The sequence below is a fragment of the Pygocentrus nattereri genome, chromosome 15 (genome assembly GCF_015220715.1).
Source record: "Pygocentrus nattereri isolate fPygNat1 chromosome 15, fPygNat1.pri, whole genome shotgun sequence".
NCBI classification, from domain to species: Eukaryota; Metazoa; Chordata; class Actinopteri; order Characiformes; family Serrasalmidae; genus Pygocentrus; species Pygocentrus nattereri.
In genome coordinates, this window is record NC_051225.1 from 10227592 (window position 1) to 10245892 (window position 18301).

An 18301-nucleotide genomic window follows, 5' to 3' on the forward strand; every position below is an offset into this window, starting at 1 on the left:
TTTTTCATTTATTGTCAAAATTCATAACCACATACTGTACTGTGCAAATGTCAGAGACCACCCTGTCACCCTGTTACAGTCAACTCAGCCAATTTATTGATACTTCTGAAAAGATTTTTATACATATATATATATATATATATATATATATATATATATATATATATATATATATATATCCATCCATCCATCCATCCTCGACCGCTTATCAAAATCCGGGTCGCGGGGGCAGCAGCCTAAGCAAAGAGGCCCAGGCCTCCCTCTCCTCCGACCACCTCCTCCAGCACTTCCGGAGGGATGCTGAGGTGTTCCCGAGACAGTCAAGAGATATAATCCCTCCAACGTGTCCTGGGTCTTCCCCGGGGTCTCGTCCCTGTGGGACATGTCTGGAACACCTCCCTAGGGAGGCGTCCAGAGGCCATCCTTACCAGATGCCCGAACCACCTCAACTGGCTTCTCTCAACGTGGAGGAGCAGCGGCTCTACTCCGAGCCTCTCCCGAATCGCAGAGCTTCTCACCCTATATCTAAGGGAGAGCCCAGCGACCCTGCAGAGAAAGCTCATTTGGGCCGCTAGTATCCATGATCTTGTTCTTTCGGTCACTATCCAAAGCTCGTGACCATAGGTGAGAGTCGGAACGCAGATTGACCGGTAAATTGACAGCTTCGCCTTCTGGCTCAGCTCTCTCTTCACAATGACGGACCAGTTTAGGGTCCGCATTACTGCAGACGCCACGCCAATCCGCCTGTCAACCTCTCGCTCCATCCTTCCTTCACTCGTGAACAAAATCCCGAGATATTTAAACTCCTCCACTTGGGGCAAGAATTCACTCCCTACCTGGACAGAGCGTTCCACCCTTTTCCGACTGTAATGCTGTATATATAATCAATAGGCATATATATCGGAAGAAAATCTCCGAAGTGGTAACTTTACAGGAGAAGGAAAAAGCATACTTCACTTTTAATGTAAATCACTGGAACCAGATGTCTTTCCAAGTAATTTTAGGAAATTCCTTTTGGACCATTCTTCATGAAATTTACACACAATGTACAGAACAACAGGTATTTTCAAATTATTATTATTATTTTTAATGTTTTCAAAAACAGAATAAAAAATATTAAAAGGCATAAAGAAAATGGGACTCCTAAAAATCATGGAATGATGACCTGGTAGACACCGAAACAGTCACCCTCAGATAAACAGCACTTAAAGTTTTATCTTTGAGAGAGAGGAGAAAATCAAGCTGATTCAGATCTGAGAACATCCATGTTTTCTGTCCATCTTTCCACTGTGAGAAGACATCTCAGCCCTATGGGTCTGAAAGGGCGTGTAGCTGTCAGGAAGCCGTTATTGAGGAAAAAGGAAAGACAATCTATAAATCAGAACAAAGAAGATTGTTTGGGATTATTTGGATCATGAGAAGCAGAAAATGCAACCAACTTCTAAGACTGAACTTGGGAGATTGGGAAAAATAGTGAAAAAATGAAAGCAGGAAAGGAAGGCAAAGGATAGACACAGAAAATACTGAAAATTAGCTACCCCCTGAGAAATAGTATTGAAAGATAAAGTGCCACAATTTCTGATTCATGTTGATATAAGACCCAATCCAATTTCTTAGTTTTACCCTTACCCCTGGTTTTAGAGTATCACTTTCCCCCTTGGAACTGAGTAACAAGAGGTAGTGAGTGAAATCTTCCTCTATGAAATGTGCCTTTGAAAAACCTCTGTTTGGAGGGCTGTGTAGCCCAAAAACTTCACCATACCCCTCAATCTCAGCAAGAATCTGAGGACACCCTACCCTTGACATGAACACGCAAAAAAGGGGGTAATGGCTAAGTGGTAGGGGTGAGGGTTTTAAATGGGATTGGCGCTAAGTTACAGCATACGTGACCGTGTGTGTTACATTATGCAATGATGAAATAAGAGCTCAAAGTATAATTTAAGGCTCCAAAAATCAACTGTGAAGAGAAAACATTTTCCTCCCTTATTGGTCATGTTGACCTCCATACTGTCGTTAAAGTATACTATTGTACTATTATACATCTTGTATAAAGCATGAGCATTTCATCACTACCATAACAAAAGTGTTGGGATTGCTCATAATCATATAATCATATCATAAACATTTTTAACTTTGAATAGATGTTAACAGAATAGGATTTTATTCAGTCATTTTGGAGCATTTCTATTGATCCATTCATTGTCAAATTTCAACCCATTTTAAAATCCTGTTTTTTTTATTTTGTTAAATAACAAAAATGACCATTTAGAAGAGTTTCATTTAACTCATTGCACATGAGGAAAACCACTCTAATTGCTGTTCTCCATGCCATCCATAATGGTGTCTGTTCTGCTGCCTCCTTAGGTCAGATCGTTTCCCTCAGGACATGCACACGGCTTCCTGGCTGCAGTCGACTTAATGGACTTTAGAGAGACTGGATGAATTATTCATGAATAATTCCCTGGTCAGAAGGAGCTCTGGAGTGGCAGCGGCTCCAGGAAACTCTCTGTTTCTCTAGCAAATTGTAGAAGGGTTTAAGTGTTACTTAAGGTAGAAAGATGTGCGGTCTAATATAACACTCGAGCTCTGCGGCGCGGAGCGCTTTTTCACTCTCCTGTGGTCAGAACGGTCTTTTGAGTTATTTTCAGCAGGCCGTTTTTCATGTTGATCACAGTGGCACAGTGGAAATATGCCTCTGACGAAAAGTGCTTTCTTTATCCTCCGTCTCACTCGTCGTTCTTCTTGGTTATATTAGAGTAGAGCAGCAGTAGCAGGGCGTGTGTCAGTCACTTAGAGCAGTCAGAGACTAGACTGGCTTCTGCTCATTGATCCATAAAGCCCAGGGGAGCTCAGTGGACTTCTGCCGTGTTCTGGACTCAGCTGCTGGTGGATTATGGATGAGCAGGACCAATTAAGGTCTGTCTCAATATGTACTGTTCAGACACCCAGTTAGAGCACACATTCAACAGAGAAACACAGTTATAAGGCACTGTTTCAGTCTGATTCAGCTTTTTCAACCTAATCTACTGCATCTGTGGCAAATTAATATTGTAGACATTAATAATGTAGTTTCTCTGCACTGAACTGAAGCCCATTCCTACATTGCCTTCTATTATGTTCTGAGGCAACAGGTTTTCTGCTCTTTTTTAAGTGTGAGCAATCATCCAAAATCATTACTGTGTACTACAGATGCAGTAAGTAGATACAAGGTTGAAAAACACAGGAGTATTCTATTAAATAAGGTTCAGTGTAGCCTTTAAATTGACTTTTCTGGATCAAAGTAATGGTGGTACATACATGAAACTGCAGTTCCCCTCCCTGACACCTAGAGGAGACAGATACCACCAGTCTCAAAAGCTCAGTACTACCAGACTGGACAGTTTAAAGCTCCCTCCCTAAAGCTAAAGAAAGATATTATATGTAATGGTCACAATTGAGTTGCCTGAGGCCTCAGATGTTGTACTAGAGTTTTAAAAGAAGCTTTCATATTAAAATGTATTCTTTTTTGGTGGAGAGGTACATGCAGGGTGCAAAAAGTGCCCAAAGACAACTTACTTTAAATTTACCACTATTCCATCAACATTACATATAAAAACTGTGAGATGTTATGACTCATGGGTTGTGTTGGATAGTAGAAATGGAATTCCCTTTTAAGACCAGACTAAAAGGAATCAGACCTAGATTAAGCTTAAGCTTAGACTAAAAAGACTTTCTAATTTTGAATAAACATGTATCGCTGCTGATGAAACTAAATCTTGTCTCTTTCTCATTTTTCAGTTTTTGACATAGTTTCATGATGAGTAGACCAAAAGAAATGGCCCAAAATTACTTGGAAAAAAATCAGGTTCCATTGACTTACATTAAAAGTAAGGTTAGTTTTTTAAAACTAACTTTAGTTGACTTACATTAAAAGTTAAATTATCTAGTTTAAAACAATAGCCTGAGGCTTCAAAATTCGCTGTCATACATGCTAACGGTGTTCTGAAAACTATACAGTGGTCACTGATGGACCTGAATTGCAAAGGCTGTTTGTGCACCTTTGCAACAAGGAAACAAATAAAATGCCACAGCAAATCAGAATAACTTACATTTCAAGATGACTTCACTGCTTGCTGGGCTGCTTGCTGAACCACTTCTACCCAGCATCTTAAAACGAAAGTTGAGCAACATTGCATTGTGTTGCCTTACGATGCTCTCTTGAGATTCGGTCAAGATAAGACATCTCCCTAGAGATGAGGGAGATAAGAGATCTCTCTAGAGATGAGGGAGATAAGAGATCTCCCCAGGTTTTGAGACACACCCCATGTCTGGGAAACCAGCCCTTTATGTTTCAATTTTGGACTAATGGACAAATAAATATTACAAACTATTCACAAAAATGGTTTTATTCAATATTTCAAAAATTCTGTGACTAAGAAGTGAATAAAATGATAATTACAAGCTGTAAAGATTAATTTACACAAATGTTTTGTGGAGTTACCTCATTTGATCTCCACTTTTGAAATAGGAATTAATTCTGGTTTGTGTTTTTATTATGACTTCATTCCCAATGTTGTACAAATATGGCTCCGATCTTCATTCGGGACACATCTAAAATGTCTTAATCTTCATTATTAATGTCCCATTAAATTATGTCCCATGAATTTGAAACCTTTGAAGTTGAACAGAACTAACATATTAAAATATTGTTATACACTTATTTACAGCGCTAAAGTTGGGGTTTCATGTTTTATTGATTTTCTAAGTGAAAACAAGTTAACACATCCTCTACAGGGCACGCAAATACGGGATTTTCTGGGCCTACATGAAGAGTAAGTCCATTTAAGATACTCTGTTTTCTGTTTAATACCTTTGTGTCATTTCCATTGCAGAGATTGTTGGTGCACATCTACAAAGTGTCCGCCTTGATTTCTCCTGCTTGTGACTTCATATTAAAAGGCCATTTTTAAATCACCACTGCCAGGGGTCTCCAAACATCTAAACTGAAGTGTACACCTGGTTCACAGACTGAAATGGTCATGCCTCGACACCCTCTCTCCTATGCCAGGAATGCTTGTGATCGGGTGGGTCTGAAACCCAGGAGTGCCTCAGTATTTGACCCCTCAGGAAAGTGGTCATCTGGAAAGGATGAATGACCTTGGGGAGCCACCTGACAGGTAGGCATCTTCAGCACTGGAGAAAGCAGATCAGTAGAACAGGCTTAAGATGGACTGATAAGGGTTTTTAAGACATGAAGGCTGGTTTGGTTCTAGGAGGGCTAAGAAAACAGTCTGTGAAAGAAAGGCGTATGAAACGGTCGCCGTGCGAACGGTGAGACATCTTTAAAGGTTAGAGTAATCATTACTGTCAGGTTTCTGTGGCTCTGATGAAACATGCTCTCCCAGGTGTCCTTTTCAAAAACATCACTGCTGTGACCTAAAGCCGTTAGCCAGAGGCATGATATTATGGGACTTGTACTTGACCTATAGGTGCAGTCCGTTTCATACATTCCATAGAGTTGAAGGGTTCTTGTGTGGAAAACGGTGACCTTTGGGAATTCTTCTGCTTCTGAGTGAGCTAAGACACACAGCTCACCACCTGTCATAGCTTTAAAACTGCTTTCAGCTTCTGCCTGGTAAACTAGCAATACTTTATTTTGATAAAAGCACCTTTACTCTAAAAATCACTGCAGTGTTTTCCAGGCTAATCTCTATCTGTTGTATCTATAGGATATGGAAATATCACGGAAATAAGAATAGAACAGAAAACCCATAGACTAGCAACATACTTAGAAGGGGAAGCTCCTTCCCTTTGACTTCTACTGTAAAAAAAGGTTTTTTTTACAGCATACAGTGGAACAATATACTCTGTGGTAATCGACTATGATGCAGTTGGGGCAGATCTGTATCATATGAAATATTTTTAAGGAATATTTCAAAACAATAAAATATTCATTTAAAAGTTTCCCAAAGCAGCTTCACAAAGTGTCGAGCAGTAATTATAAAATACAGCTACAACCGTCTCATTACAGTTTAATTTTGGATTAATGCACCAAGTCACAAACATTATACTGTGAATAGACCATTACAGTGCTCACATGGACCACTAAGTATATTGATACATAAAGTAAGAATCTGAAGGACAACTTTTTTTCTTAACAACTAAGGTAAAACACAGCTAACAGGCTAAACAACTCTTCAATATTTAGAGCCAGGCTTTGCTGAATGATTCAGTGTGAAAATGCCTCATAAGAAATGAAGAATATGTTACTTTAATGTCTTACATGCTTCAAATGTGTGGTACTGTTGGCTTAATGCTAACTCAGGAAATCCCAGTGATGTGCTAGTAAAAATGAACATTATGATTGTAGTGATAATTTGCCGAGCAAAAATACTTACAAGGTGACGGTTTCTGCATTAACACTGCCATATTATCATAATTTCATTATTATGTAACAAAAACATGAAGCGACTGCAGTAACACCTCTTTCAGCAGAGCATAGTACACTCAAAAGAAACTGAAGTTCTTGGTGGATGGATTGTTTACAGCAATTATTAGTCATTAAATATTATTCATTAAAAATCTGTGTATTTTTCTATTCTATGTTTTCTGCATTCATGAGTGAGGGGGTTTTAGGCACTCTGCTTCAAGCTGTGCCTAAGAACACCCCTTACCATGAAAGTCACAGTAATGCATAACCTCTCGTATCTTATTGCTGTAATAAACAATGGAACATTGATCAATAGAAGAACATGAATATATGAATATCATAAAATAAAAAATGTATGTTAAAAATATTAAGAATAAAAATATAGGAAATACAGCTGCATAATAATGATAATACAGATAAAAAATATATAAATTAATAAAAATGAATTAAAAAAAAACAAACTTATCTACTTTATCTAACTTTGTCCAAGTTCTTGGTGACTTAGAAATTAAAAAGGGTACCTGACAAGATATACATTTAGCCAAGACTTAAAATCTGTCACAATATCTAACATTTGAACATTACTAGTAATATTAATCGTAGGTTCTGCGTGTTGATTTTTTTTGCCTCTTTAGCATCACTTCCTAAAACTCTGCAGCAATTGCTGCTACCTAGGACACTGAATAGAAATGCTGGTGGGAATGTTTTGTTACTACGCTGAGAAAAACTGTGCAACATAGGATATTCCTGTTGAAATAATAGGGGAAATGCTCAGAGGTGCTTTGTCATCTGGGGCTAAATATACTGAAGCCATGTCAACACCTCGGTGGCAAGTGTTTACCGTGAAGAGGCGATGGGATCCCATATGCTCCAGTTCCTTCCATCATCTGTCACTGTCTTTCCACTTGCAATTATGCCCAGAGGAGCTGCACTAAACAAGACTGTTAATGTAAAAGCTGCAGGCAATGCTATGAGCCAGGCAGCCCCTCAGTGCTCATTTATGCCCTAGTAGTTGTGGGCAACATGATATGTCATTGTAATTGTGATAAATTACATAACAATGTTCTTTTCAAAGCACTGCCAGTCAATCAATATTTCATGAGATGCATTTTGTCCATTGCAATTCCAAACCAACCTCAGAGAAACGTTATATCGAGATGCATATTGTGCACCTTAAAAGTGTATTCAATGTATTGTGATACAAGTATTGTGCCATATCGCCCACCCTTACCTCTCAGCTCTGCATAACTTGAGGCATCTTCTCTTTGCAGTAATAGAGACACTTCTATGACATTCATCACAAAGCCAAGGACAATGTCCAGAGGGCTATTTATGTTCACTCAGGCTGTGATGTCTTTAGAGTAGCTCAAAAAACCTGATCACGTTACAGCCCTCGTACTGTAATAGTATATTTTAAAGCAAAAGGTGCCAAACACTGGTTGCGGTCATTCCTTCTCACTACATTAGGCACTGCTTTTTTGTTGTCAACACTCAAAAATACATGATGAAAGAATTATCGAGTGAATTCCAGCCAACAGATTTCAGTTACATCTGCAAATACCCCCTCCAAAGTAAATAAGCTCTACATGGCCTTAGATATGTATAGTGGGTTTCATATGCTGTTTGGTTGAGGCATGGACGTGCCTTCACCCCGAGATGTATTTGCTGGAGGGCCAAAGTTAGATACCCCGTGGTCCACTGGGAGAGATAGAAAGGCTGTAAATATGTTTACACTTTGAGGGGGATCTGCAGCATATTACAGTGCATCTTAAGAGGATGTGTAAGGGGGGTCCTGGCCTGACAGCCGAGAAACAAGGTCAGTGCTCCTTCAAAGAGATAATGGAAAACACCTGAGGAGCCGCAGGGAGGTATGCTCTCAGCCCATAGAACTCTCACTGTATCAGGGATGGGACGCTTAAACTGAATGATAGTCACACAGTTTCCAATTTTAACTCCTTACTGGATGGTGTTATCATATGGCAACACTTATTTGCTTGTAATTTTTTTGCCTGACTGCAATACTAAAGTCCATTTTTTTTCTCTTTGTGAACCTGATGCGTAACCTGTCCTAACGTCTAAAGTCCTCTCGAAGTGTGTGTATAATTTAACATTAATGCACTAAGAGAAAAACTAAAAGAAGATATAAAATGTAGTTGTTGGCATATGGCAACATCATGCAATAAAGGAAGCTCAATCTGCAATGTGGGCAATGAGAGAAGACCACTACACAATTTATGTTCATCTTTTTATCAATACAATTGTCTTCACACCTATCTATATTCTCAGTAAAGTATTTTTGAATATATATGCATGTTTTTTCTTCATACATGCATGATGTGAGTAGGTATATGCACAGCAGATTATGGTTCCATTGTCACATACATCCCCATATTCATATTAATTTTGTCATTAATTTTTTCATGTGTATTTCTCAGTCCCTTCCTTTTCTGTAACATGAAGACAGGCATTCCGATCCTCGGCTACTGAAACTGGCTCTCGGAACATGGAACGTGACCTCTCTGGCAGGGAAAGAGCCCGAGCTAGTGTATGAGCCTGAGAGATACCAACTAGATATAGTTGGGCACATCTCAACAAATGGCGGGGGCTCTGGAACAGACTCTCTTTCGAGAGGGGTTGGACTTTATTCCATTCTGGAGTTGTCCAGGGTGAGAGGCGTCAGGCAGGAGTGGGCTTACTCATAGCTCCCCGGCTCAGTGCCTGTACGTTGGGGTTGTCTCCGGTGGACGAGAGGGTTGTTTCCCTGTGCCTTCGGGCTGGGGAATGGGCTCTGACTGTTGTCTGTGCTTATGCACCGCACAGCAGCTCGGAGTACCCAGCCTTCTTGGAGACCCTGGAGGGGGTACTGGAAAGTGCCCTCTGTCTTGCTGGGTGACTTCAACGTGGGCAATGACAGTGATTGGGAGGAACGCCCTCTATGATCTGAACCCAAGTGGTGTTTTATTATTGGAGTTCTGTGCTCGCCACACTCTGTCCATAACAAACACCATGTTCGAACACAAAGGTGTGCACATGGCATCAGAACACTTTAGGCCGCAGTTCGTTGATCGACTTCGTAGTTGTGTCATCGGATTTGCGACCATGTGTTTTGGACACCCGGGTAAAGAGAGGAGCGGAGCTGTCAACCGATCACCACCTAGTGATGAGTTGGATCAGATGGCAGGGGAAAATACCGGACAGACCTGGCATACCCAAATGTGTTGTAAGGGTTTGTTGGCAACGTCTGGCAGAGGAACCTACCAGAAAGATCTTCAACTCCCACATCCGACAAAGCTTCGACCACATACTGAGGGGAGCCGGTGACATTGTGTCCGAATGGGCCCTGTTCCGAGCCTAAATTGTCGATGCAGTGGATCGGAGCTGTGGCCGCAAGGTTATAAGTGCCTATCATGGCGGCAATCCCCGAAACCGTTGGTGGACACCTCGGGTAAAGGAAGCCGTCAAGCTGAAGAAAGAGTCCTATTGGGCCTGGTTGGCTTGTGGGACTCTGGAGGAAAAAGATGGGTACCGAACGGGCCAAGCAGGCCGTGGCTTTGGCAGTTGCTGAGGCAAAAACTTGGGTGTGGGAGGAGTTTGCTGAGGCCATTGAGAGACTATCGACAGGCACCGAGAAGGTTCTGGCAAACCGTCAGGCGCCTCAGGAGAGGAAAGTGGTTCCTGACCAACACTGTATACAGTGGGACTGGGGGACTACTGACTTTGACAGGGGACGTCATTGGACGGTGGAAGGAATACTTCAAGGATCTTCTCAATCCCACCAACGATACTTCCCTAGAGGAGGCAGAGCTTGGAGATCTGAGCGAGGGTCCGTCCATCACTCAAGCTGAGGTAGCCAAGGTGGTTGGAAAACTCCTTGGTGGCAGAGCCCCGGGGGTGGATGAGATCCGCCCGGAATTCCTGAGGGCTCTGGATGTTGTAGGGCTGTTTTGGAAGACACGCCTCTGCAACATCGCGTGGACATCTGGGGCGGTCCCCTGGAATGGCAGACCAGGGTGGTGGTCCCTCTTTTTAAGAAAGGGGACCAGAGAGTGTGTTCGAACTATTGGGGGATCACAGTTCTCAGCCTAACCGGTAAGGTCTATGCAGGGGTACTGGAGAAGAGAGTCTGACCGATAGTTGAATCTCAGCTACAAGAGGAACAATGCGGGTTTCGCTCTGGTCATGGAACACTAGACCAGCTTTTAATCCTCACCAGGGTCCTGGAGGGTGCGTGGGAGTTTTGCCCAACCAGTCCACATATGTTCTGTGGATTTGGAGAAGGCATTCGACCGTGTCCCTCAGGGGATCCTGTGGGGAGTGCTCAGGGAGTACGGGGTGAGGGGCTCGTTGTTATGGGCCATTCAGTCCCTGTACAAACGGAGCAGGAGCTTGGTTTGTATATCCAGCAGTAAGTCAGATTGGTTTCCAGTCAGGGTTGGACTCCGCCAGGGCTGTCTGTTGTCACCGATTCTGTTCACAACTTTTATGGACAGAATTTCTTGGAACAGCCAAGTGGCGGAGGGTGTCCAGTATGGTGGCCTCAGGATTTCACGTCTACTTTTTGCGAATTATGTGGTCCTGTTGGCGTCATCAGGCCGGGACCTCCAGCTCTCTCTGGACCAGTTTGCAGCCGAGTGTGAAGCGGCTGGGATGAAAATCAGCACCTCTAAATCTGAGACCACGGTCCTCAGTTGGAAAAGGGTGGAATGCTCTGTCCAGGTCTGGAGTGAATTCTTGCTCCAAGTGGAGGAGTTTAAATATCTCGGGATTTTGTTCACGAGTGAAGGAAGGATGGAGCAAGAGGTTGACAGGTGGATTGGTGTGGTGTCTGCTGTAATGCGGACCCTATATTGGTCCATCATGATGAAGAGAGAGCTGAGCCAGAAGGTGAAGCTGTCAATTTACCGGTCAATCTACGTTCTGACTCTCACCTATGGTCGCAAGCTTTGCGACAAGCGGCTGAAATGAGCTTTAACCGTAGGGTCGCCGGACTCTCCCTTAGAGATTGGTGAGAAGCTCGGCAATTCGGGAGAGGCTCGGAGTAGAGCCGCTGCTCCTCCACGTTGAGAGAAGCCAGTTGAGGTGGTTCAGGCATCTGGTAAGAATGGCCTCTGGTCCTCTTTGCTTAGGCTGCTGCCCCCGCGATCCGGACTCGGATAAGCGGATGACGATGGATGGATAGATGGATGTTTAAATGTGCTATAAATATCTGACCCATTCTTAATCATCCAAGAACAATTTGTGTAGGACAATTAATTATTTAAAACATTCACATCATCTTACAACATGCACAGTTTTAAAGGTGTCCAGGGAGGCCAATGCCTGATGAAATCTGATTGGGCACCTCAAAATTTCTGCCATGTCATTGGATTCCACCTTGTTGTGGGGCAGGTGTTTAAGACGAGAGTGGTTTCACTATTGACAATGTGCGGGACAACTGTCTGACCTCTCTTCAACCACCCCAGCCCCCTGATCCCCATTGCAAATTCCCTGCCACCCTAGAATTTTCTAGATCTGCCACTGTCTTAAAGTGTTTTGATCAAAAGGCCAAACTTTAACCAGGTCATGTTAATGGTTTACAAATGTGGTGTTAATACAGTGCAAGGCATCTCACAGTTGTAATATATACCAATGCAATCACATGGTATGTGGTGCAGTCCTACTCTTAAGAAGGCTGTAACATTGAAAATTTCATTTCCCACACTTTTTGGGAAATAACCATTTCATTTAATGTGTAAACAGTGTCAATATTTCAAAAGAAATTGTTCATTCGCCACACGATACAGCCTATATGTGGAAAACAAACAGCCCATTTTTTATTGTTTTCTAAGCAGCCTCCAGTGGTTTAGCTCGACCCATTTACACTTAGGTTATAAGGAATGTTTCAGCCTGGACTGCGGCAGAATATAGGGCAGCCAATCAGAACAGTTGTAATTTACATATTTCAGACATATTAACCAAAATAGCCGGTTTGATTCTAAGGGATGAACAGAGGTTGGAAAGTGGTCATGAAAACAATGAATTCTGACTGATTTCGGTACATAAACCTACTTAATTATTCTCATCACTTATTCTCATCACGCTCAACAGACTTGGTGCTGGGCGCTTGGCATGTAATTTATTAGAAAACCACTGCTTGGAAATGTTGGTATCCTGTGATGGAATGGTAGGTAATGGAAGTGTGAGGTATCTGCACAGCATTGCCTGCACCTCACTTCGGGCCTGTTTTGTGTCAGCTTTGCTTTTCAGCACCACCACATTGCTGACACTGTAATCTCCCCTCACTCACTGGGCCCAAACAGAAGGTCAGGCCTGATGGAAAGAAAAAAAATCCCTGCTTTCACTGACCTTCACTCGCTACAGGCTTTGAAATAGAATATCTATCACTGCACCGGACCATTGATTTGTTTCAAATCCCTAAAGCAGTGCTGCTGACTGGGTTCTCCTGGAAGGCCAAATGACTTTAAATGTTGTCAAAATTGGGCTGCTCTGCTTCTGTAAAAACCCCTCAGTAGCTGAGTAAAATTAATTATTCATTATACATATGCTAAAATCAAATGAGTTGGAACTGACAAAATCCAGCATAATTAGTGCCAAGTAAACTACTTGAGGAGCAACAGGGGGAAAAAAATATCAAAATTTGTTCAAAAATATAGAAATATAAAATGTCATAAGCTGAAATGCATTCAGCTACTGGTTAACATGCAGTTTATGAAGTTACTGTACACTGGTTGTTGTAGTTTAAAAACTTTCTATAGTTGAAGAAAGTAAGAAGTAATAACCTTCAAATGCCTTGAGTGTCTCCTACAATTGTCAAACTTGTCTCAGCGGAGTGAGCGGTCAGAACGCTTCTCAACCAATCAGCTTGCGTGGCCGGAACTGTTGTACACATATCGTAACATTTAACACTATGATAACGCGCCACCCCCAAGATCAGCTAAACACAATTTTTTTACTTTGCATCTGAGAATTATAACAGCATGTGTGGTCATTATTACTGTGCCTTCAAAAAAACTATTACAAACTTTCACGTTTCCTTCCATGCAACAGATGCTTTATTTTGATGAGATTTAATGAGCTGATTCCTATTTGCGTCATTCACTGTCATGAGAAAGGCTGAAAATACAAAAGGTTGTGCATCGCTGTGAGGTCAGAGAGCATTAGAGAGCAACAGCACTGACGAAATCCACAATCTTCTCAGTGAAGCTTAAACTTTGAAGTATCAGGTAACACAGATACACATCTCATATGGCAGCAGAGAACCGGGATTTCAAAGATAAGGAAACAGGTTTTTTTTTTCCTCCCTTGAAACCTGCGTTTGAGCGGACATATGTAGCAGAGACTGTTCACAAGATATAGATGAGTGTTGTTCTCAAACAGTAAATCTACAAGAGAGACCACATTCTTTCTTCTGTTTTCTTCTTGAAAGAACCCTGAGCGAAAAGTCTTGTAAACAAGCGCCACATTCATCAGTGTGTCAAAGACTCACTCCGAGCAGCTACTAATCTTCTGGAGCTTACATTCAGTCTCTGTGCTTGTGCTGCTGATTACGTTTACTGCAAGTTTCCTCCTGTTTGAAGGTATGAATGAAAGAGCACTATCTTTGTGTTCTGATCATATTCGTTTGATTAGCAGTGCATGCTATTTAGTTCTCCACATGTTGGGTGCTGTTGTGCAGGAGTATAATAAACTTCTTACTTTAAGTATTGACTTTGGTTATTTGCCAATAGGAGTGTAAAGGTTCATTGAGGCGTAATGCATTAATCTGCAATGATTTTTTGAGAATCTATTTCAATTAGGGTCCTAAGATAACAACGCAACAAATTATTATTATTATTATTATTACAACCATCTGCAGTGGTCCATTCTGAAGCCCAGCTGCATGTGTGCTGCCAGAATCCATGTCCATGTGCTGTGCAGGAAGCCACAACAAGCTGCATGAACGAGAGCGAAAGCGAGAGGCTACAATCATGGAGGAGTTAGAATCACTGTGTGTGTGTGTGTGTGTGTGTGTGTGTGTGTGTGTGTGTGTATATATATATATATATATATATATATATGTGTGTATGTATGTATGTATGTATGTATGTATGTATATGTATATATATATTAACCTGAACATGAAAGTGACATGATTTCCAGGGTGAATTCATTGTTTTTCATTACAGAAGTCTAGTGGGAGCAGCAGTGGCTGCATGTGTGTGTGTGTGTGTGTGTGTGTATGTATGTATGTGTATGTATATATATATATATATATTAAGATATATGTAATATATCTTGCAAGACAGATACATACATACATACATACATACACACACTCACTGGTTGGAACATGCAGCCACTGCTGCTCCCACTAGACTTCTGTAATGAAAAACAACTGAATTCACCCTGGAAATCATGTCACTTTCATGTTCAGGTTAATGTGAAAACTCGTTAATAGACATATTCTAATCGAACTTATTTTGTCTGTTAATATAACTATGACACAATGCACTAAAAACTGGGGAGAAATCTTTAGGGTCAATTTTATCCAAATAAGAATCTGATTAATTACGATTAACTATCCAAAAAAAAAAATCAGGCTTAATCACAATTAATCAGTTTGATAACAGCCATAATTTGAATAATATTCATTTTAAAAAAAGAAAAAGTGTGTGCTCATTTATCTCTCTGGCCAAATTAAAACCCAAAACATTGTCTATGTTGTGCTACTGTGTAATCAGTATTCTGTATTTGTGTGTCTTTGGTGTATTTTTGATAATAAATATGAATTTTGATTCTAAATTGTACCAAAATAATCAGTTAGTGTCACATCCAGATGACATTTCAGATTTCGTGAAGTGCTGAATTGTTTCCTACAAAACCATTTTGAGGTCAGACATTTACACTCCTATTAGCCAAACACCTCAGATGAAGTAGTTCATGCTAACCACTCAGTGTGCGAGGATATACCAGTACGAAGCTCCTCAGTCTCTAGCCAGTCTTTGAATTAGCGAGTGCCATTCTGTCCGCTTCCTCGTGATGTAAGTGGGTGTTATAGTCTGGGCAGGGATGCGAGCGTAGCCTTCGGCCCGCAAGCTCTCGCACAGAGCTTCTGCATTGCAGATGACGTACATGCCACAGTCATAGCTGTTCTGCTGCGATGGACAAGGCTCTTCCACGAAGGGCACTTGGGCCCTGGCGCTCAAAAATGTCTCGAGCTTGGCTGTAATGCGTCGGGCATGCAGGGAGTTGCCACCGCTCTGCGAGTCATAGTGGGAGAAATGGCCTGCGTCTCGCTGGTAGAGAAGCAGGCTCCAGTGAGAGCCGCCAGCCGTCTGGTTGGAGTTGTCGTTGACTGCCAAGAAAACCCAGCGACGGGACGGCAGCCTCAGGGGCTCCAGGAACAGAGCGAGCTCCTCTTGGCAGGAGGCGCACTTGATAAACTGGGTGACCTCAGGGCTGATGAAACAGACCTTGTCACCGAGGCTCTTGAAGCGCTCCGTGGCGAAATACTCAAAGGCAAAACCGATGACCTGGTCGTTGAGCCAGTGAGGGCCCTCCAACAAGGACACGTCTGAGCGTCGAAGCAGGCTGTCCTGATAACTCAGCACCACTGGGTCCATTTCCAAGGCAGGGTCAGTCACAAAGGTGGCAGCTTACTACAAGATGGTAAGACATTATATGAAAGTCATGTTAACAGTATTGGAAGCAGAGCTACTAAATATATCATAGCTTAATCATTACTGCAATGCTGCTGCGCTGGTCTGTGTGGATCCAGCAGTGTTACTGGAGTTTTAAACACCTCAGTGTCACTGCTGGACTGAGAACTATCCACTAACCAAAACTATCCAGTCCTGTGACCACTAATGAAGGACTTGACTAATGCAAACTGTGCAGCAGCAGATGAGCTACTGTCTCTGACTTTTCTTCTACAATGTGGACCAAGAAGGTAGGAGTATCTAATAGAGTGGACAGTGAGTTGAGCTGTTTAGAAACTCCAGCAGCACTGCTACCAACACCAGCACCACCAAGTCAGTGCTACTGCAGTACTCAGAATAATCCACCACCCAAATAATACCTGCTCTTTGGTGGTCCTGTGGGGTTCTGACCATTGAAAAACAGGGTGAAAGGGGGCTAACAAAGTATACTGAGAAACAGATGGTCTGTAATTGTACAAATAAAGTGCACATATATGGAAAGTGGAGCGGATAAAATGGACAATGAGTGTACTTAATGAAATGGCCAGTCGGTGTATCTCATTATATAGCAACATGTAATTTTGACCCGGCATTTTTATTCTTATCTTGCAGTCCTAATATAATAATCACTACGTTGGCACTGTAACAGCACGAAGTCAACTAATATTCATGCTCTTCATACAACCTTAACGCGCATGTTTCCAAACTCTTTACATCCTTATACACATAAAACTCTTCCTTAGCATCGTTGGGCTCAACAATAGCTAGTTTAAATCACAAAAATGTAAAGCTAGTTGTAGATGCAGTAACTTCAGCCTCGCTAAAAGAATACATTTGGTGCAATGCGCCGTTAGCCACCTAGCTAGTTAGCTAGGTTAGATAGCAAGCTACCCTTAGTAAAGCAGCGAGCGCTTCCAGAGGACAGAAACACTAAAATGTCACATCATATTCCCACAATAAATTATTCAAACGGCGATAAATCGCTGTTTTACCTCATACATGAAACATTCACTACACCGAAGTGTCATAGCGGAAACCTTTCAAGGCAGCGGCAGCCAGCTGCCATACAAAACACAACGAGGCGTTCAGCAACGTTACACCAGCAAGTAAGGCGGGCAGCACTGTGGTCGTGTTCCAATATACGCACTATTGTTCTAACTAGTACGCTTTTCTAGTGGCTCAGATTGAATCCCACTCATTGGCTACGCGTTCTAGCTAGAACACGAGTGCTCATATTGGGACGCGGCTGTCTCTCATTTCACGTCCACACCCCTGAAAGTGCGCGGCGCCGATTCGCCCGTGGAAAGACGGCGGCCAATCACCGTGGACTTTTCTCGCCTCTCGTAGCTCCGCCCCTTTCGTGGACTCGCAGGGAGAGATTGAGGCGAGCACGCGCAGCGCGCGAGCACGATGAAATGAGAAAGGCAGCGCTGATTAGTAACGTTAGCGGAAAACCAGAAAGCAGGAGTTTCGTCGAACGAAGGAAAGGAGCTCGTTATGCTGCAATAAGCAGTGCAGAGAAATAGTCGTGATTTCTTACGCTGAGTCAAAATGGTTCGGTGTCATGAGGCTTTTATCTCAAGGAAGTTCGTGCGAAGGACAATTTGAGAGAGAGAGAAAATCTCCTACGCTGGAATATTGTAGCGTTACAGTGGCCGGTGTGGGAGCTCGTCTTGGGCGCAGGCTGCAAACTAAAGCGAACTAACTCAAGCTGGAGTCTGTTTTCAGCCCGAGAAGGTGAGCGTTCGTCTTGTATTCTGTTGGAAAATTTGATAGAAATGTAAACTTCATCATTGTCTGTTTGGGTGAGTATAATTTGATGTGCTGCGCCTTTCAGCGAGTCCATTCATCCTCTCGGTGTTTGGGTTCAGCTTCAGAAAGCTTCTCATTTCTGTCTTGTTTGTTGTTGTTGTTGTTGTCTGTGTTGTTGCTTGAGCGAGGCTACAATTTCCATTTTATCCTGTTCTGGTTTCTGCAGACAGACAGACAGACAGGGTGCAGTGAAGGGTGGAACTACTGGAACTAGCTGGGTTATGAAGGGACTGAATGTTATGATTTGCCCTGAAGTGTTAAATGGACCAGTTTACTGACACTTTTGGATTAACTCGTGAATTTGTGACAGATATCCAAGCCTGACCTTGATGTATTATTTATTATTTAGGAGAGTTCAGCTGGCTCTCGTCTTTTCTGGGATTGATGCTGTTGGGTGCATCTC

At 42.2% G+C, this 18301-nt stretch overlaps 2 protein-coding genes across 7 annotated transcripts in view; one reads left to right on the forward strand and one right to left on the reverse strand.

Annotated features, from left to right (window-relative positions):
* Positions 1-14707: 14707 nt before the first annotated feature.
* On the reverse strand, positions 14708-17199 carry senp8 (SUMO peptidase family member, NEDD8 specific). Its single transcript, XM_017709763.2, has 2 exons — positions 17079-17199; positions 14708-16047 (listed from the first exon to the last, which is right to left on the reverse strand). The coding sequence occupies exon 2, from the start codon at positions 16009-16011 to the stop codon at positions 15373-15375; it is 639 nt and encodes a 212-aa protein (XP_017565252.1). The 5' UTR covers positions 16012-16047; positions 17079-17199; the 3' UTR covers positions 14708-15372.
* A 298-nt stretch (positions 17200-17497) lies between these two features.
* myo9aa (myosin IXAa) overlaps positions 17498-18301 on the forward strand; it is a 146530-nt gene continuing 145726 nt past the window's right edge. For all 6 annotated transcript variants that reach the window (XM_037545108.1, XM_037545109.1, XM_017709807.2 and 3 more), the window contains exon 1: positions 17498-17823. The gene's annotated coding sequence lies outside the window, so the exon portion shown is untranslated. The remainder of the gene's footprint in view (positions 17824-18301) is intronic.